The sequence below is a fragment of the Chiroxiphia lanceolata genome, chromosome 6 (genome assembly GCF_009829145.1).
Source record: "Chiroxiphia lanceolata isolate bChiLan1 chromosome 6, bChiLan1.pri, whole genome shotgun sequence".
Taxonomy (NCBI): Eukaryota; Metazoa; Chordata; class Aves; order Passeriformes; family Pipridae; genus Chiroxiphia; species Chiroxiphia lanceolata.
The window spans coordinates 1799366-1820629 of record NC_045642.1 but is presented as its reverse complement, the minus strand read 5'-3'; the positions used below and the strand labels follow the sequence as shown (position 1 = coordinate 1820629).

At 39.3% G+C, this 21264-nt stretch overlaps 1 protein-coding gene across 5 annotated transcripts in view; it reads left to right on the top strand.

Moving 5' to 3' along the window:
- The window catches only part of ANO1 (anoctamin 1), a 78879-nt gene extending 62328 nt beyond the window's left edge, over positions 1-16551 (top strand). For 4 of the 5 annotated variants that reach the window (XM_032690460.1, XM_032690459.1, XM_032690458.1 and 1 more), the window contains 11 exons: positions 1548-1622; positions 4214-4415; positions 5705-5816; positions 5949-6006; positions 6117-6217; positions 7000-7145; positions 8288-8440; positions 9997-10049; positions 11665-11849; positions 13118-13223; positions 14183-16551. In XM_032690460.1, coding sequence (XP_032546351.1) covers positions 1548-1622; positions 4214-4415; positions 5705-5816; positions 5949-6006; positions 6117-6217; positions 7000-7145; positions 8288-8440; positions 9997-10049; positions 11665-11849; positions 13118-13223; positions 14183-14443 — 1452 coding nt within the window. In that variant the 3' untranslated portion in view covers positions 14444-16551. Of the gene's footprint in view, positions 1-278; positions 357-1547; positions 1623-4213; positions 4416-5704; positions 5817-5948; positions 6007-6116; positions 6218-6999; positions 7146-8287; positions 8441-9996; positions 10050-11664; positions 11850-13117; positions 13224-14182 lie in introns of all 5 variants that reach the window. The other variant, XM_032690462.1, reaches the window with a different exon arrangement.
- Positions 16552-21264: the final 4713 nt, after the last annotated feature.

The window sequence follows — 21264 nt, the reverse complement described above, 5'->3', positions numbered from 1 at the left end:
ATACTTCATAAAAGAAGGGCACAATCCTGTGTTAGAAAGGGAATATCCTTTGCAGGATTGCCTGAGGTACCCCGAGGATTTGGGGCAAGGGTTTGTCCGTTGTTGTTGTGTTTTATTAACTCAAAGCTGAACCACAAAGCCTTAAGCAAACTAAAAGAGCGTTCACTTGTGCTCAAGTGCTGTGTCAGCTGAGGCAGTAGAGAGTGTGTAATTAATTGAGCAGTGCTTTGTAATGCCATATTGCCCGACCCTTTCTTGTTTCCTTTGGCTGCCATCAGAAGCATCGATATTTTCCAGAAGAGACAGCAAACAAATGGAGACAAAGAGTTAAGACAGTCATGGCTGGGGTGAAATTGGTTCTTTTTATTCAAACTTATGAAGAAACTCAAATTATGAGTAATTATGGAAGACACAAATCAATTTGGGGTTTTTTTTTGGCTGTTGAACCTTTGTTTAATATTCACATTCAGTTCTGGGTTTCTTCCCCTTCCTCCCCCTGTTTCTTCAGCACCTTTTGGGACGCTGTTCCATGCGTTGGGAATGGCACTGCATGGCTAATCTTAGATTTCCCATCCTGGACTGACTTTGTTTTGCAGTGGGGCATGGGCCATGTGTTGAGAGAGTTGCTTGCACTTCCCCCAGACAACGTGCATGTCGTGAAAATAGAATTTGACTAAAAATTTTGTGTTCATTACAACGTGTGCATTCGTCTCCTGTGATGTTCCTTTTCTTCTTTATTTTCTGGTGTTTCCAAACAATTCCGGGCATCAAAGTTTATGAAGGACTCTGGATGAGCAACACTGTTCTAAATGAATTTTTCAGGGCCAAATTCAGGCAGTGGCTGGATTTAGGGAGTTCTACAAAGACTTTTTATGCACAGAATCACAGAATGGTTTGGGTTGGAAGGGACCTTAAAGACTGTCTCATTCCAACCCCCTGCCATGGGCATGTTAGCTCCTGTTGGTGTGATCCATTGAATACCAAGGGGATAGTTAAAAATCACTCATATCCAAGGAATTTAAAGTCTCATACCACACACCAAAACAGATCTTCCCTGTCAACTCTGTAAGTTCACCTTGGAGTTACTCCATACCATACTTAAATCTGTGTTTCAAGTGAGCCAGTTATGCAACTACAAAGCTGCAAATGTTAACTGGGGAGGGAGAGAGGAAGGAGGAGAGTTCTTCTAGGGGAAGCAAAAGAAAATATTTAACAGTAAAAGAGACCTTACTTCATGCTTTCTGACAGCCTATTTGCATGTTTCCTTCAAAAAAAAGTATACAGAAAAAAAAATCTGGTTTATTTATGCTCCCAGTGTAGGCCCTTGACCAGTTTGAACCTGGATCTGGAGTAAACAATTTGCCTGTGTGGAATTGTAGCTGTAAACACTGTGTCTGCATCTTCTGACTGGTTGTGTTTTTGCCAGCCTTTTCCTGCCCCTCTTTGTTTTTGTCACACGTGCAAAATCACATGCTCCTTTTTTTTTTTTTTCCTCATTAAACGTGCCTTTTTTCTTTTTTTCCCTCCTCAAAAAAAAAAAATTTTAGACAGATAAAGAAAAGCTGACGTGGAAGGACCGTTTTCCAGCCTATTTAACCAATTTTGTTGGCATCATCTTCATGGTAAGCACCACCTGGCAACACCTGAAATTTTTGTTAGTGATTTGTTGTATAGAATGGGAGTGATGGAAACATTCGTGAAACTTTATCAGGTGGGGATGTGGTTCACAGTGGGTTTTTCCCAGTGAGAAAATTCAAGCATTTTATTGTTTCATAATCTAAAATCTTTTCAAGGGCTTGAATTTCTACTTTGCCGTCTCTTCCCAGTAAAGAAAAAAGAATCCTAAATTAGGACAGGGGAAAATGAGGGCACAGAAGTGGAGATTCCCAGCACCACTGATGGGATAAAGCCTGTCAGGAAGTAGAAAACAGCCCCACTTTAATACCAAACTCTCTGAAAGAAATGAGGTTGCCAACTGCAGTCATGATGGCAAGGATTTTTAATGCATCAGTCAGGTTTGGAGTTACCCCATCTAACAGGAGAATTGCAAACAGAGCACTTAATTCAAGAAAAAGGTAAAATAATGATGAGAACGGCCTTCTTCCATTTGCTGATAAAGCATAAGCAATTTAAAACAAACGTTGACAGAAATGACAGTAACTCAAGATATGGAACAGATTGGCAGGCAGATAAAAAAGAGCTTAAGCCCTTTCCAAAAGTAGAACTCTCCAGACTAAACTAAATTGATTTGGGGTTTTTTTAGGGGATAGGGATTTTGTTTTGGGGTTGTTTTTTTTTTAAAATTTGCATTTTTAAGTGCAGCAAATCTAATATTCTCAGCCGAAGAATCAGTACCTTATAAGAACCGCCTTTTAAAATTATTCCTCCATTTAAACAACGAAAAACTGAGAGAAATTTTACTTTGCCAGGAATTGTGTTGATTTAATCAGGTTTAATTTCAGTTCGTGATTGTGAAAGCACAACAAGCCTGAGTAAGGGATTTGAAGGCTCGTGTTAGAGTTAAGCAGAAATACACCTATTTTTTTCAAACGTGGCTTTTTTATATTAATAGAGGAAATACCATGTGTATATGCTGTTGGTGTCAGGGCTGAAAGCAAGCCTACTAATAATTTTAATATGTATTTATGTTAATTATTGATAGCTAATATTTTACTATTTAGTGTTCAGTATTTGGTTATTAGTAATATATAATTTCTTTTTAATACTACTAAGCAAGATGCTGTTGGTGTTAGGGCTGAAAACAAGCCCACTAATAATTTTAACATTAGTATTTATATTAGTAATATACGGTATTTTAGTATTTAGTGTCTAGTATTTAGTTATTAGTAATCTATAATATTTTTTAATACTACCAAGCAGGGTGCTGTTGGTGTCAGGGGTGAAAGCAAGCCCAGTAATGCTTTTAATCAGTATTTATATTCATTAGTAATAGATAATATTTTTTTATTTAATGTTCAGTATTTAGCAATTAGTGATATATAATTTTTTTTAATACTACTAAGCAAGATGCTGGTGGTGTCAGGGCTGAAAGCAAGCCCACCAATACTTTTAATTAGTATTTACATTTATATTAATTAGTAATAAATTAATTATTTAATTTATTTCAGGACTGTGTGTGTCAGGCCTGAAAGCAACCCCACTAATATTTTTAATTAGTATTTATATTCATTAGTAATAGATAATATTTTACTATTTAGTTATTAGTGATATATAGGATTTTTTTTAATTCTACTAAGCAAGGGGCTGTTGGTGTCAGGGTTGAAAGCAAGCCCAGTAATACTTTTAATCAGTATTTATATTCATTAGTAATAGATAATATTTGAGTATTTATTGTTCAGAATTTAGCAAATAGTAATATATAATTTTTTTAAATACTACTAAGCAAGATGCTGTTGGTGTCAGGGCTGAAAGCAAGGCCACCAATACTTTTAATTACTATTTATATTTATATTAATTAGTAATAAATAGTACTTTAGTATTTAGTGCTCAGTATTTAGCAATTAGTAATATATACATTTTTTTTTAATACTACTAAGAAGGGTGGTGTTGCTGTCAGGCCTGAAAACAAGCCCACTAATACTTTTAATTAGTATTTATATTCATTAGTAATAGATAATATTTTACTATTTAGTTATTAGTGATATATAGTATTTTTTTTAATACTGCTAAGCAAGAGGCTGAAAACAAGCCCACTAATACTTTTAACATTAGTATTTATATTAGTAATATATGGTAGTTTAGTATTTAGTATCTAGTATTTAGTTATTAGTAATCTATAATATTTTTTAATACTGAAAGCAAGCCCACTAATACTTCTAATTAGTATTGATATGTATATCAATTAGTAATAGATAATATTTTAGTATTTAGTGCTCAGTGTTTAGCAATTAGTAATATTTAATGTTTTTAATACTACCAAGCAAGCAGTTCACATTTGGGTGCCTTTGAAAAAAGCGCCTTTTGCGTGTGATTGTGGCGTCGTCGCGTCACTTTTTCCAAGTGATTTCCAAGTCACTCGCAAAGGAGGATCTTTTCCCGCAGCTCATCCAAGTGTTTGGGAGCCTTTAGTGCGGGAATTGGGTGGAGCTGGGATGTGGCCCAGAGGTCCCGTTTCTGAGGCCGTCGCTGAGTCCCAGCCGGAGCGTTTTTCAGCTGGATCTCTCACCGGAGGCCGGGCCGTTCTCCCCGGCAGGTCGGGCTGACGTTCGCCATCGTGTTCGGGGTCATCATCTACCGGATCTCCACGGCCGCCGCCTTGGCCATCAGCTCCACGCCCTCGGGGCGCTCCAGCGTCCGCGTCACCGTCACCGCCACCGCCGTCATCATCAACCTGGTCGTCATCATCATCCTGGACGAGGTCTACGGCTGCATCGCCCGGTGGCTCACGCAGATCGGTAGGTTTAGACCCTCGGCCGGTACTTGCTAGGCCGGTTCTAAACAAGGAGAACGTGGAAAAGTGCAGAAAAAAGGGTGCTAAAAAAACACCGTGGGGAAAAAAAACAAACTTTTTGAGTCATTTCCGAAAAGCGCCGGTAAAAAAAGGGTTCAGGAACCTTTTCAGGTAAGTTTTCATCTGTCTGCAAATGATTGTCATGAAGGTCAGCCAGATGTGGGATGAAATTGGAATTACTGTTGTAACGTGTCTGAATGGTGGGATCCTCAGCAGACTGACCACCAGCCTCAAGATATATAGATATAGATATATAGAGATAGATAGATATTATATAGATATTATATACAGATGTATAGATTATATAGATATTATAGATAGATAGATATAGATATATATAACCTCAATAAATATATATATTTATATATCGTGAGAGGGAATATAATGTATATATAAAATATATAAAATATATATAAAAATATATAAATATGTAATATATTTTATATATAAATACATATTATATATCAATATATATTATATATCAATATATATTATATATATAAATATATATGTATCTATAAAATATATAAAATATATATAAAATATATAAATATATAATATATATTATATATCAATATATATTATATATACAAATATATATGTATATATAAAATATATAATATATATATAAAAATATATAAATATATAATGTATATTATATATCAATATATATTATATATCAATATATATTATATATACAAATATATACCTATATATAAAATATATAAAATATATATAAAATATATAAATATATAATATATATTATATATCAATATATATTATATATCAATATATATTATATGTATAAATATATACGTATATATAAAATACATAAAATATATAAATATATAATGTATTTTATATGTAAATATATGTTATATCAATATATATATGTATATATAAAATATATATAAAAATATATAAAAATATAATATATTTTATATATAAATATACATAATATACATATATATGAAATATCTATAAAATATATTTTATAGATATAAAAAGTATGTATAGATACACATATATACGTATATATTATATAATACATTTATTATATTTTATATATATAAAAAAGGTACAGATACACGTGTATACATATAGATATAAGGCTATACATAAAAACCCCTTTGTTTAAAAGATGTTGTCCCAAAATCTGTTCCTAAGGTCTTGGAAGTATTGCAGGTAGGATAATTCCTTAACGCTTTTATATCCATGTCACATCGGTTCCAGAGGTGCCAAAAACTGACAAGAACTTTGAAGAGAGGCTGATTTTCAAGGCTTTCCTGCTGAAATTTGTCAACGCCTACACCCCCATTTTCTACGTCGCCTTCTTCAAAGGCCGGTGAGTGATGCCAAGGGCTGCTCAGGGTTTCGGCTTTTCAGCCCCAAACACCAGGTGGTCCCACTCAAAGGCGTGGATTGTGACATAAATTGCTCTATATAAAATATATTAACTCTGACCATTGCGCCCTAGATTTGTTGGACGTCCAGGTGACTACGTCTACATTTTCCATTCTTTCCGGATGGAAGAGGTAATTGCATTTCCAGCCCGTCTGTGATCCTGCGGAGTGGGAGCACCCTCTGCCCCCGCCACAGGGATGCAGCAGCTTGTTCTGACTGTCCTTTCCCCTCTCCACCCCAGTGTGCTCCGGGCGGTTGCCTGATGGAGTTGTGCATCCAGCTCAGCATCATCATGCTGGGCAAGCAGCTGATTCAGAACAATTTGTTTGAGATTGGCATCCCGTAAGTAGAGACTTCTGTTCTTTCTTTTTTTTTTCTTTTTTTTCTTTTTTTTTTCTTTTTTTTCTTTTTTTTCTTTTTTCTTTTTTTCTTTTTTTCTTTTTTTCTTTTTTTTCTTTTTTTCTTTTTTTCTTTTTTTTTCTTTTTTTTCTTTTTTTTCTTTTTTTTCTTTTTTTTCTTTTTAAACCAGTGGTTTTTACAGTGCCTGCAATGCACTGTGTGTGTCCACCGCCCCTGGATGTGAACGTGGTTCACGGGCTGCGTGAAAGATTTTTCAGTAAGTCTGTGTTTGTAGAGCAGCAGGAGCTGAGGGGGCTTCAAAGCAGAGTGGAATGACCAGCAACCTGGTCTAGTGGAAGGTGTCCCTGCCCGTGGAACAAGATGAGCTTTAAGGTCCCTTCCAACCCGAACCATTCTGGGATTTCATGCTTCTGTGACTGGGAGTAGCTGCATCCTTGCTACGATGCATCCAGCAATGCAGATGTCTTTGAAAAGTGCTGGGCAATCTGTTGCTTTCCTCCTGGTTAGCAAGAGGTGTCATGGTGAACAAGTGATTCAGTTATAACCATATTTTAGTGCCTGATCCCTTTGATGTATACTTTTATAATATACACTTAATATACTTGTAGCATATTGTGGCTCTTGCACAGTTCTGACGAAAATAAGTACAGTGCAAGCATTATGAAATTATGTAAGAATTATGAAAATGTCATGCCTGTTAATGTAGATAACTGAGAAACGAGCAGAGGATGGAATTCTAACTGAATCATTTCCACTTCCCTCAGAAAAATGAAGAAATTTATCCGATACTTGAAATTAAAGCGTCGGCGTTCTCTGGACCATGAAGAGCACATGAAAAAAAAGCAGCGATATGAAGTGGACTATAACCTGGAGCCTTTTGCTGGGCTCACCCCTGAATACATGGAAATGAGTGAGTGAGGTGGAAAGAAAGCATTTTAAGCCGTAATTATTCCGACTAATTGGGATGGAGGGCAGAGCTTTTTGAACTGCAGATTCAGTGGACATGAGGATAACTTAATTATTGGCATGTACAGTCTTGGATTGCAGCATGTTCAGCCAGCCCTGGCTGCTTGAGGGCTGAATTGTGCTCCCTGCTGTTCACAAGCCCTTACTTTAGCACGATATTGTAGATATTTTCTTTCAAGCCATGTGACCTGTCACTGCCAAGTTTCAAATGCAAATGATTAAGTGGCATATTTTATCACCAAGCTCCACCCTACATAGGAAATAACTTACTTAATTAAGATTTGATAATTTCCACACCAGAGTCTTTGGGTTTTTTTCTGAAATCTGGTCTAAATCTTCTGAAAGAGAGATGTGTCTCTAGGCCAGGCTGTACTCAACAGATCACACTTAATTTTTTTTTTTTCAAGTAATGCCTTATATTGAATGAGACAAATTAGAATATGTGGTGACCTTGATGTTCAGAGCACTTGAAACAGATGGAAATCTAATGCTACAGGCTAAGAGGTCACGCTGTCAGATCCTAAAAATAAGAAAAGATGCAGTTACTGAGATCAGCATTTGGAAGTAACAGAGGAGGAGAAAGATGGGGCACTGGCAGTGCCAGGATGAGCATGACATCAGTGCAACATCCTCAGCAAACAAAAAGCAGATACATCCCAGGTTGTAGGAAGCAAGTTATTCCCAGTAGAGGCAGAGTCATGTCCTTTCCAAAGCTTCCAGTGGGACTGGCGAAGGCTAAAAACCTGCCAGGTGGAACGTGGCAAGTTTAGGCAGAGCTGACACTGTTGCTGCCATAACCCCACTCCCTCAGGTCATTCGTGTGCCAGCCTTGCCCATGGAAAAATTGTTTTAGGAGCTTCCCCATCCTTGTGGTTACCTTTCCTTGTGTTTTGCAAGGTGGCAACGGGCCCTTTCCATGCCTGAGTGGAGCAGCAGTCATGCAAACTGTGCCTGACACAGAAAATGGGATTTAATCTCCCAGAACTTGTCATCTTGTCAGACTTTGGGGGATGGCACTGACGTGGTGCTGGAAGCATCTGGTGAATGCTGCCCACAGCCACTGAAGGGGTTTCTTTTCCTTTCCAGTTATCCAGTTTGGGTTTGTGACTTTGTTCGTTGCGTCCTTCCCTCTGGCACCTTTGTTTGCTTTATTGAACAACATCATTGAAATCCGTCTGGATGCCAAAAAGTTTGTTACTGAGCTGAGGAGACCGGTAGCAGTGAGAGCAAAGGATATAGGTAAGTGCTTATTGCTACTGTATCCCTGTTTGTTTATTCCTGGATTGATGGCAGGATGTTATTGTGCTGAGTTAGTTTCAATAACAGGAAGATATTTATAGGAAAATTCAAAACATTAGGCTGTGGCTTAGCTGTGAACTGCCATAACTCATCGAGGCTTTGCTTTTAAAATAGGAAGACCAGGGCTTTCAATTCAGATTAATATTTTATTAAGCAAACATTATCACTTTTTAAAATCAAAGCAATCAATGCAGTGGCAAAATATCTCACATGCTTCTGCACAACAACGGTCCTTCCCAGCAATGAAGTTTTCTTGCAGAAGCAAAACTTTCTGTGTTTAATAACTCTGGAATGGCCTCAGAAACACTCTTGGGAGTGAGAGGAGATTCAGAAGGCTGTGAGTAAATGTATCCCTACTCAGCAAGAACGTCAGAAGGGTGGAAGCTGCAGTGAATGTGGCTGGAACTGGGCTCTGCTGTACAGACCAGTCACCCCCTTACTGGGGTGGCCCAACAGCTCCAGGTGGATGTGACAAGGAAGCTGTTTCTCCCAAATGTTGGTTATTTGTGACTAAAAGAGGTCGTTAAAATAAAAATAGAAATAAAATAATTGTCCTTACTACAGAGCCGGCCAACGAGAGCGGAGAAGTTTGTGATCTGTTACTAAACTCAGGGTTCCTTCTGCTGTTGTCCAGGCAGAGCTTTTCCTTGGGCTCATCCCTGTGCCCTGGGATCACCCTAGACTTGAAGAACACATCATGTTTTGTCAAGGGCTTTGCCATGACTTTGCTTTGGGGGTGATTTTTTTTTTTTTTGTGGCTGCCTGATTTGATGCTGTGAGTTGCTGGTGGAGATGGTGTTGTTGGTTTTTTGGTTGTGGTGGGGTTTGGATTTGGGGGGTTTTTTTAATTTGTTTTTGAGAGGGTGTTAATTGCAATTCACTGCAATTTAATCCCAGTCTTGTGGGTGAAAGAACCTCACTTCTTTCAGAGACATCCTAAAGTCAGACTGAGAGGGCCACAGACAAACCAGACAAGTTTTTTAGCACAGGGATTGTCAGGATCAGGAGAGGGACAAGGTCCCACCTACCTAAGGCAGTGGGTAACCACAAACAGAGGTCTGTCCCTGCTTCCACGGACACTGTCATACCTTTTCCTGAAGTTCTGTACTCTGCCCAGGCTGGTCTGTGTGTGCTCTGCCAGAAAGCCAGGCTGGACGAGTCTTCCAGGGACATCACCCTGTGTAAAGCCACCTACATCTCCCTTTTATGCCAAGCATTCCTCTCTCTCTCTCTCACACACTTGTCTTCACCTTCCTCAAAAAAGCTTTTAGCTTAAAACCTAAAAAAAAAAAAAAAAAAGGTGCTCAAACATAGCTTTGGAAGACAGATTTGGGCTCCCTTTGCTTACGGGTCATTAAATTCATTACTTATAATTTGTTCTTTTTTTATTTAAAATATAACTGCAGTTCGGGTGCTCTTGACACTGTTAACTAAAAGCGTAATTTATGTAATTTTAGGGACTAGAACAGAATTTACATGTCTGTCTCTTTCCTTAGGAATCTGGTATAACATCCTCAGAGGGATTGGAAAGCTTGCTGTCATCATAAACGTAAGTAGATCAGCATGAACAAAACTTGAATTCAATAGGCTGGCTTTTCCATTCTGCTCCATTAGTTTTATTTCAGCATAAGTCCCTTAAATCAAGTGAAAGTATATGATTTAGAAACTTTTGGGACTATCAGAGAATTAGCTGCAGTGTTTATTTTAAAGTTGTGATAGTAGTAGCAATAATATAAAATAGTAGCTAGTCATTGCAGCTTTTCTCCAGAATGTTTTCATAAAACAGCTTTGCCCTTCAAACAAGTATGACCACGGCTGCTTACTTTTGCTCCTTTGAAATACTTTCACTAAGATGATGTATTTTTTAATTTCAGTGCTATTTTGGGTCTGGTATGAGATGAGAATCAGTTCAGCTCCTCAGAGCACGGTGTCCCTCCACTGAAAATCTGCCCAGTGCTCCCGCTCAGAGAGTGTTGAAAACCCTGAAAATATTTTTATTTCAACATCAAAATCCACATCCCAGCCCTTAGAAAAATTTAGCACACCTGAATATATTAATGTATGTGCTTCTCTAGTGCTCTATAGAAATAGACATCCACAATGATCATCCTTCTTGCATCCCAGCTGGGGAAAGATGAAAACAAAAGCTGTTTGCAGTGCAGCAAACCAGGGACTGTGTGGGGCTTATGGCCACACATCCATAGACTCACTTGGGGTTTTTTTTTTTTTACATTATCCACACTGAAAATCCCTTCAATTTGCCCCCAGGGGTCTGTTGGGCTGTGGCAAAACCATTCTTTTGGTTATTTGGTCTGCTGCCTTAGTTTGTCTTTACTATTGCTCCTCTTTTTCTTTGGAAATAATTTCTCTCTGTTTTTTCTCTTTCCTTCTGTGTAGTCTCTTTGTCAGTGTTATTTTTCCCTCTTTGGTCAATGCACTATTCCTCTTTACCATAAAATAAATAAAACATTTTGTACTGTGTTTGTTCCACATGTACATGAGATTTATGCCACTGAGAATGTTTCATAACAATGATAAATGAGGAAGGCTAAAGTTATGGAGAACTCAGCCAAATTGGCTGTTGTGCATTTTCTGTACAATCTTTTTAAAAAAAAACAAACCATTTTAAATAACCGAATTAAATGCGATTTCTGTGACCACAAAAATAAAACTGGGCTCCGTCTGCTCATCCTTTTATCTTGATGGAGTTAAAAAACCACACACAATTAATGGCCCTTTTGCAGCGCAACGAGAACTTGAAGAGTCGATTCACTGTCGGTTGTTTGCAGAACAGGAAAAGTGCTTGGAAATCAATCAGCTGGATCTTGTGCAATGCACCAGGGACGAGCTGTGACTGGGGCAAGGGGAAGCAGTGCTGTGTTAGCTCTCCTCTGGTGCTGGGGGTACAGCTGCTCCGTTCTCTGGGGGGCTCGGATCACCTACGGATATCTCAGTTGGCGTGGAATTACTCCATCTAACGTGCTGCAACTCAGAAGAGCAGAGCAGCAAACAGAGCCTTGTTGCAGCAGTGAACGGCCCATTTTTAGGGCCCCTGAAGGCTGCAGCGTCCCCTGAGTTGCATGAGTTGTTTGGGCAGTTAATGAGGGTGTTATTAACGAAGCAGTGCCTGGATATTGCGCTCACTCTTTACTCTTGTGGCTTAGGCATTTGTGATCTCATTCACATCCGACTTCATTCCACGCCTCGTGTACCTGTACATGTACAGTGAGAATGGCACCATGCATGGCTTCGTCAACCATACACTATCCTCTTTTAATGTCAGCGATTTCCAAGCAGGAACAGCTCCAAACGACCCCCTGGATCTTGGCTACGAGGTTCAGATATGCAGGTACTCCCTTCAATGATTTGAAGTGTTTTCACAGCCAGCTGAGGATGTGGCGAATTTTTACATCCCTTGTATTTGCAGTTCCTTTTTAGCACCTTGGTAGCCTTTGTATCCATTGTCCTGAACACCCTGGCTTACACATTAAGCAGTCACAAAGCCTGAATATGAATTACTGCTTCTCTTTTGGGAAATGGAAATTAGCATTACTTAAATTCACTGTTTGTCCATGCAAAGAGAACAAGGAGGAAAGAGACATTCCAGGGGAGAAAAAAAGGAAAGATGAGTTTCACGTGTAGTGAAAACTTACAGAAACTGATCAGGGAAAAAAAAAACTTGCCTTTATAATAATATTATTTTTATATATTTTTATATTTTATATATATTTATTTTTATATATTATATTTTATATTATTATTTCTTATTTTATATTATTATTTATAATATATTTTATATTTTATTTATATAAAATAATATATTTTATATAAATATACATATCACATTTATATTCTTTATATATTTGACAGTGCAAGTTAATTGGCTGCAATGACCTTTAAACAGAAAAGTCTAAAAACTCTAAGATGAAAGGGAAAAAAAAAAAACCAACCAAAATTGCATAGGTATTACCTTTGCTTGCATTTACTTTCTCCTGATTACCTTCTGGTGATCTCTGGGCACAGGATGAATGAGGCTGGCAAACAGGTTTTAGCACAGAACTCACTGAACAGCAGTGTCAGTGTCATGGTCTGAAAGCAAAATGCCAAGTTTATTTGCTTTCTAATCCCAGGCACTTTCTTCTTGCCATTCCATCAGTTCTTTGATAGTTCAAGGACTTTTAAATCATTTGAAAATACGGGGCCCTAATTCTTTCAAAATATTGACAGGATGCTGTGGTTTTAAACTGGTTTTTACTGAGATCAGTATTTTTGCCTTTAAAATTAGTTTGAAAAATAGATGTTGTCCTTTTACCTATCTTGAAAGGAAATAAATCATCTGAGCTGTGTATTTTACTCCATCTTATGAAAAATTGATATTATTTTGTACTAATCAGAGGGTATTAAGATGGAAGACCTTTAAATATGAGTAAAGATTGAAGGTTATGGGAGACTTTCAGGTGTGCCTTGCTTCTGAAAGGTTGATTACAGCATCATGCTGTAATAGTGAACTTTCTTTTAGACAGTTCCACTTATTGTTTGACTCCTTGGTATTAATTGTTTATCCCAGTGCCGAAATTTCTGAATGACATCACCGATTTACTGAGTCTTGTTTTGCAGATACAAAGATTATCGAGAACCCCCCTGGTCTGAAAACAAATATGACATTTCAAAGGATTTCTGGGCTGTCCTAGCAGCAAGATTAGCCTTTGTGATAGTTTTCCAGGTAGGTTGCACTGCAGGCCGCCCTTGGGAATGAGTTATTAGGCCAAAGAAATATCTTCTTTCACAGTTGTTTCATGGAAAAGCAAAAGAAATTTTCCCATCCTCATCACCCTCTTCGTACCACACCCCCAAGTACAGGTATATCCTCAGTGGAAAAATCCATCCCCAGGGATTCCCTGAACTGGTTTGATGCAGAAGAACTTAATGACTTTAGAGAGCAGCAAAGCACAAGGCTGATACTAATTAAGTCCCACCAATTTCTCCCGTGGGACATCAACAACTTCAATGAAGCAGCATAAATTTCATCCAAAATCATTTTTAGAGCTAGCCAAGACATGAAATTTCTGAAATTTTCCCAGTTACAGCTTAAGTTGCACCTGAACACAAAGGCAAAATATTGTAATTTGCCCTTAAATGGCATTATTCCATCAAAACAGTGGTGCTGGTTTTTGCGACACAAGTGTTTTAAGTTTGCCTTACCTGAAAAACTTGTTTCAAAAATTTATGGGGGTTTTTTTGGATAAAATATGTATCTTTTTGTGAAAGACTCCCCCTTCCCTTGAATCAAGGTTTTTAAATCAGAAACATTTAATTGGAATGTGTTTTATGAGCTGTCACCACTTTGCCTCTTGCATTTGCTTCTGCCTTCCTTGCTGAAAAACTCCTGAGCCATTTATCACTGCCAGTATTTCCTTTGGAATTCTCAGTGGCTGTGGCAGTATTTGTACAGACATCACAGAGACCTGAGCCTGAGGTTTTGTTTTTTTTTTCACTTCTAGCATGAGCAAGCAGTTGAGGTGAATTCGGTTCAGCACCAGCCTTGTGACAGGCAGCTGATCCCAACTCAAATATTGTCCTTTCTTCATCCTTCCTCCCTGAGTACACCAAAACCAGCCCCTTTCCCCACAGCCACCCTTTTCGTTTGACCTTGCTGACATTTTCTCACAACTTCATTTCCAGAACTTGGTCATGTTTATGAGTGACTTTGTGGACTGGATTATCCCAGACATTCCCAAGGACATTAGTCAGCAGATTCACAAAGAGAAGGTTCTCATGGTGGAGGTCTTCATGAGGGAGGAGCAAGGGAAGCTGCACATGCTCGAAACCTGGAAAGACAAGGACAAGAGAAAAGGTGAAAACTGTAACAATCACAGCCCCAGACTCTCCAGGAGCCACAGTGGGAGCTTGTCCTCCTGCCATTCCTATCCTCTGGATGTGTAGAGGAGGAGGGAGCTGAGGATGTCGGGGCATTCCACAAAGCCACAAAGGGCAGGACTCGAGTAATGGACAACCTGGTGCATGTTGAAGGATGTGCTGCCATTTTGCTCCCATCTTTGTGAGAAATGCCCTTCTTGCAGACATGGAGGACCACATTCTATTTCTGGTAACGTTCTTTTTCTTTTGCACAAGCAGTAAATGCAGGGAATTTTTATATTTCATCATTAGATAACACTCTTGACGTTGGCGTGCATTAATAAATGCAGGTACTTAGTACATCTTGCTAGAGATATTCTCTGAGAATTTGACCTTAGCCTATTAATTAATGGATGAAGTGAAAGGTAAATTTTAAATAATAATAATAACGAAATATTTTTGGAAACCCAAGTTTGAAGGTCCATGGGGTAACTTGATGAACTATATGCAAAATCAGCTCTAGAGTGGAGAGAACCCACGTAAAGCCTCCCAGACTGACTCGCTTTCCAAGTCTGGGTTTAGCTCTGTGCCTGAAACAAGCAGAGCTTTAGTGTCACACCAGGTGTTTAGGGCACTTGTGGCAATTTGCTGTGTATCCAAGACCTTCAGAACCACCAGGAAAGGGAATCTGGAAAGTCCTTTTTTTTACCACTGAGCGACTGATGCAGACGGAGCTACCCCGGTGCCCCAGGCTGCAGTTCCCAGCAGCTCCCTCCCCTCGTGGCCAGGCAGCAGCAGCAGCACAATTTTGGGATCCTCCCAGCAGGGAGATGATCACAGAGCGTTTTGGGAAATGCCCTGAACTAACGAGCACACGTGGAGCTCCAGAGACTCACACTGCCCTGCCCAGTACTCGGACACTGTTGTTGCTGAGGAAAATCCCCTTTTCCCTGTTGTTTTAGCACATCCCCTTTCCCAGCCAGGTTTTCCCCTGTAGCCCTGTGTCCTCTGCAGGAGAAGGGAGTCTCTGCACCCCAGTTTCTCCCACAGATTTTTCTGCTGTCGAATGGCATTTCCCAGAGGCTGTGCCAGAGGAGGAAAACGTGCCAAAACGTGTCCCACTCACTGTCTTCAGTGGAAGTTTTGCCTGCACTGGGGCTACAGGACCAGACCTTCAGTTAATTACAGGACTCTTCTTTTGTCTTAAAATACTCTATCTTTTGTACAAGGAGCTTCCCTAAAGTATAAGTGTAAAATCCTTACTTACCATGCCTAGTTAAACCCCATCAGTACAACTCTTTTTAAGCATAATACATTTTAGTTTTGCTTTGTCAACCGATAAAACTGCACTTCCAAATAATATTGGTGCAATTAACCTAATTTCTTTTATTGCTTTGTCTTGTCCATGGCACTTGCATTGCAAATATAAAACTGAAAAAAGAAAATAAAAAGGAAAGATTTCTTTAGAGTCTAACTACTGTATGGTTTGTTAAAAAACCAAACGTCAAAAGGCTGTTTTCAAGAGAAGTTGGTTATTTCTTTTTTCCTTTTCTTTTTTTTTTTTGCCAAACTAATTTAAAGATTAATGCTAGAACTTAAAAAAAAAAATTGCCATATTTAGCTTTTGATATATTTATTTGTTTTAAAGTATGTGATAAACTTGATATTTTTCTGTAGTCTGTCCAAAGAAGGTACCAGAAGAGAAATTATGTGGAAGAAAGAAAATGGTATTAACCAAATATTCTTGAAGCTTATTTAAAATATTGATCCAACCAAAGATTTTTATTAATAAAGGGCTTATATTTTGTTAACTCTTGTTTCTGTTGTATTTTGACTTGCAGGAATGTCACTATTTTTAAAATTTGTAACTTATGATAGTGTGTTACTGGAGGGCCAAATCCTGCCTGATTTATTCCCACGTAAGTGTTATTCCTGGTAGTGAGTGTTTTACCAGATCAGGCCCACTGACTGCAAAAGGACTGTGAGTGGGAATAATTCAAGCAGAATTCTGTCCACACATCTTGTTGAAAACATGTTCTTCCTCTCATTCCTTGGTAGCCCAAAAGATCCAGAAGAAAGACAAACCTGAACTACCTGTTCTGAAGAGAAATCTTAGGGAACGTCCTTGAAGGGGGATTTAATCTGTAAATACTCACCTGAAAGTATTCCCAACTTAATACTGACATTCCTGTAAATGGTAGAACTATATCCTGAACACATACTTAGCAAAGTTTATCATTATTTGCTGAAATCATGAAATAGTAACAGTTGCTTATACTTTCTTTTGTACAGTAAATTGTTTGAAATGGAATTTTGTATATAAAAATCTGTATTACTACTTAGATATCTATAAAATTCTTTCATGGAATCATTTTTTTAAGAAAAGCAAATATATACTAAATCTGTTTTATTTTGGTTTTGGTTTGGTTTTTTGGCTTTTTTGGGTTTTTTCTTTTTCTTTGAACACTTATTTGAAATAAACTTAAATATGCAAGAGTTTCTCCTGTGGGACAGGTTCTGTTCCCAGCTCTCCTTGTGCTCTGAGTGTACAGACATCCTCCTAACAAAGCCAAAGGTACATCTGGGGCTTTGAGCTGCTTGAAAGACCCACATGGAGATAAAGTGAATCCCCCCTGAAATCCTTCTGTCTCCAGGAGCACAGAGGGATTTTTTTGGCTGCACTGTAGACACTAAATATTAAGTGATGGCTCTTAGCCTGGGAGCTTTCATTTTCTTCTGATTTAATCTTTGGCATTTAGCAGAGCATAACGTGTAGGGGCTTTCACTAGGACATTTGAAATGGGCTCCTAACGAGGGAGAATGATAATTGCTCTGTTCTTTTAATTTGAAAAGTGGATTAATTACTAAGAGTGGAATGGTGAAACCAAAGGAATGAAGCTCAGGGATTCCTTTGACTCAACTCTGAGGGGAAGCAGAGTGGATGTCACCCTTTCGCTGCCTTGAGGGACCTTCACAGGCAAAGCTGGGCTCAGAACGTGATTTGCTGGTTGAAATTTTTTCATCTTCTCCCATTTAACTGTTATGTGAGAAGGCAAGGCATGAGGCTTCATACCAATCCTCCTTTTCTAGCCAGAAAATATGAAACGCTCTAACTCGTGACATTTAGTTAGAAGGTGGGAATTTTGTTCTGAGAAAATGAACACCAGAAGCAGGTAAATCACAGCCCAGTTGGTAACTGTTTGGGTTTGTCAGTTCTTAAAGACAAAATAGTAAATAAGACCTTGTTAGATATAAGATAATGCCTTCCAAAAACAGGCTTGCACCGTGGTTGGTTGTGGGACTTCTCCTGAAAGTTTTCTCATATTTGGGATGTGAGTAGAAACAAGTTTGGTTTTTAGCAATAGCAAATTGGAGGCAGGATTATGCTAATAAGGATTCACTGGAAGAGAGCAGGGGAAAAAAATAAAACAGAGAAGCAGGGATCTGGAAGTGACCAAGGGATACCTGAACATGCCTCAATGTGACTCCCAGGGACTGTATGGGCCAGGTTGGATGAAAGATAGCAAAACAAATATTTTATTTGTAAAAATACAGCTGGATTCTGTGTTGATATGACAGTATCTCCACAACATGCATTCAACCCATTCTTGGCCTGCTTCTGCCCCAAAACTGTAAGTACAAAACCCCACTTCCCAGCCCTGCTTTGATCAAAGAGAGAAAAAAAAAAACAAAACCAAACCCCAAGTCCTAATGTATTAAAGAGGAAAGTCATTATACCAGTTTGCTTGGTCCAAGAGAGGAAATGCAGACAACAGGAAAGATTACTGCTGGAAATGGCTCTACAGAGCCATCTACAGATCGGTTTTGAACCGTTGCTAAATCACGGTTTGCTTTTTGCCATCCAAAGTTTGTAGCAAAGACACAATGTCAGTTGGTGCATCCGGGGAGGAAATCATACCCACCCTATTGTGTGGCCAGTAGGAGTCTAAATCTTCTGGATTTCTGTGTCATTGTGTTTCTAAGATACTGTCCTACAAATATTTTGCAGTCTCAAATAGCTTAAGGATGAATAAGTCTCACGTCAAGGCACGGACACATTTCTATTTTTAAACCCTCCGTGCTCTGTGGTCCTGAGCTGCTAATGATCCTTTTGGCTGTGGTGATTTCCAATAAGCAATGATAATTTACTTTTCATCCTGATACCTCAGGAGTCGGACCTCTCCTGAAGTTCCATAGGTCACTTGAGTGCATTTATATTTTCCTATGAAGTTTTCGGAGTAAACAACTTTTCTTCCTCTTGCCGCTGAAGAAACCCTGTCTTAAAATTTATACGAATTCCATTCAGACTCTGGTTCAATTCTTTTGCACATTTGAGCACTGTTTATTCCATGACCAAACACAATATGCCATTTTTAGTCCAGCGGAGAAAAACCAAACTTCTTTTTTTAACCTCCTTTTTTTAGCCCAACAGGCCTTTTGGAAGAAGAAACCGACTATTAATGGGGCTTCTTTTGAATTTTAAGCTCCGTCCTTCATTTTTAATGCCGTGCACGCCACCTGATTCCGGGCCACCTGAAGCCAAAGGAAGTAATTCCATTGATTCCCCGTGATTGCAGCATAATTTGCGTGAGGCTAAGAATTGCTTATTGAATGATTGGTTCCAGTTTGAATAAAAACTCATGACAGTTATTGCAGGTTATTTTTATAACCCACGGTGTCAGCTAAAGCCAAAATACGTTGATGCAGATGCCTTGTGTGAGCAGTAAGGAGTTGGGTGCCCCGTTGTTCTAGTTCCCACCAGGTAAAGGGCTTGGAAAATCCAGTCATGTGAACTTGGTTACAACGAGTTTTAAAGATTTTGAGGTCGTAGCTTTCACCTTGCTGGGTACTGCCTCTGTGAGAAAATTCAGGCCAAAATGGGAAAGATATCAACTGGGATGCTCACGAGAAAAAAATACAAGATGTTTAGCAGAGTGTTTGTGCTAAACAAACTTAAACAAATAATAAATAAATAATAAAGCCCATTTTTCAGGGCAAGAGGCAGGTAGTTAAGCAAGCTGTCTTGGACCAAAAGAAAAGGTTATTCCCTGTTTTTACTTCTACATGGAAAGAGTGGCTGCCTTCTCTAGCAGGAATATGAGATGGAGGTTGGGGAAAAGGTGCAAATAGGGAAGAGAGGAAGGAAAGGCTTTTGGCTGATGCTCTCACACCCAATTTAGCTGACAGATCAGGCACAGAAGTTGTTTTTTCTGGAAAGAAACTGGCTTCCTAAGGCAAGGACATCTTGTAGGTGGGTTATCAGGCAGCCTTTGCCAGTGTTCCTGCAGCAATGTGCCATCTCATCCTGCCAAGTCATGCAACCCTGTCGTTCCTGTGTTGAGGTGAAAGCTGGAAAGCTTTGGTCCTTTGGAAGGAATGGGGTGAAAACAGAGTAGGAAGGAGACAATACCTCCAGGATCAGTGAGAGTGTGGTGACTGTGCCTTCTCTGCCGCATTGAGAATTATCACCACGATCCTTGGCAATCAAAAACAAAACAGTTCCTCTCAGAACACTGAGCAGATTAACCCATAAACTCTCAGCCAGGTTCCAGCACCTGTGAAGTTGTGTCCTGGTGGGTACAAGCCCTTTGGCTCTGCAGCAGGTGAGTTCTCAAGCCCCAAAGGGGATGTGCAGGTGAGTGGCTGCTCTGCCGGTGCTCATGAGCATGGAATTCCCAGCTGTCCCGGCTGGAGCGTGTAATTACAGGAGCAGCTCACATTTCTTAAGGTATCAATCTTCAAAGTACATCTGTAGGTAAAGAAGGAAGGTAATTGCAAATAATTAACCATCAAGTTAGAAAGTAATAAATCTCAGCAGGCCAGACTTAACTGCACGACCTCTCTGGGCATCAAGAAATGGGTCTGCAGTCTGGTGGTTCTGGGCCACACTCCTGAAGCTTTTTAGGTATTTTACTCAGGCACTGTTGGAAGCAGGAGGGAATCGGGAGCAGTGAAGGAACAGAGAAAATCCAGAGAGTAAATTACTGTGAATTTCAGCTACATCATCTTCATCCTGTCTTTAAAGGGCGAAAGAAGCAAAACCAAGAGTCGGTTCTGAAATTCTACTAAGCCCCTTGACTTCTGTCTTTTTGAATTTTTACTTCTGAAACCAAATTTCTCTGTTATCTTTATGATGCTTGTCTTTTAGCTCTGACCAGGGAGAGCTGGAGAGCTAAGCTGGTCATCACCTCTGGGGCTTCTTGTGGATAAGAAGTGACAGTTAATCACTGCCAGGTTCAGGTACTTGGCAAAGATGTGGCACAGGCTCCATCTGCTTTAAAAAGCCTCCCTCCAAACCTGGTGAATAACAGCAAAGCAAAATACGTGTCCATGTGTATTTGAGAGACAAGAGAGGGAGAGATCTCGGGTCTGATCTTGAAATTACAAGTCATTTAATTTTTGTTGCATCTCTAAACAAGAGCTACACAGGGAGAAAACACAGTATGTGGCTTTTGGAGCACAGGCAGACAAAGCTGTGGTGTGTGTAACTTCCTTACTTCTGAAGTGTACAGACTCTAAGAGAAATACATAAATGCTATATATTGATTTAGATTAATCCAGCCTTCTCTCAGGAAGAAGCGGGAGGATCTGGGGGTTGGCACGGTGCGGTTTGGGGTTTTTTTTCTTTTCCTGTTTTTCTCGTTTCCTTTTCGACCACTGCCGTGCTGGGCAGAACAGGCTGGAAAAGAAAGACTGGGAGCGGCTTCCCGACTCGCTCTGCAGACATTTGTCACCTTCAGAGGAGGCACAAATCCCCCGCGGAGCTGAGCGAGGGGTGCGGAGAGTGCAGCGAGCTGGGGTGGGGCTGTGACCAGGGCAGGGTGTGCGCAGGGCCCCAAAACCCGCACCCAAAACCAGCCCGAAACAGCCCCAGAGCCCAGAGTGAAGCGCCGCGGGATCGCCCCGGC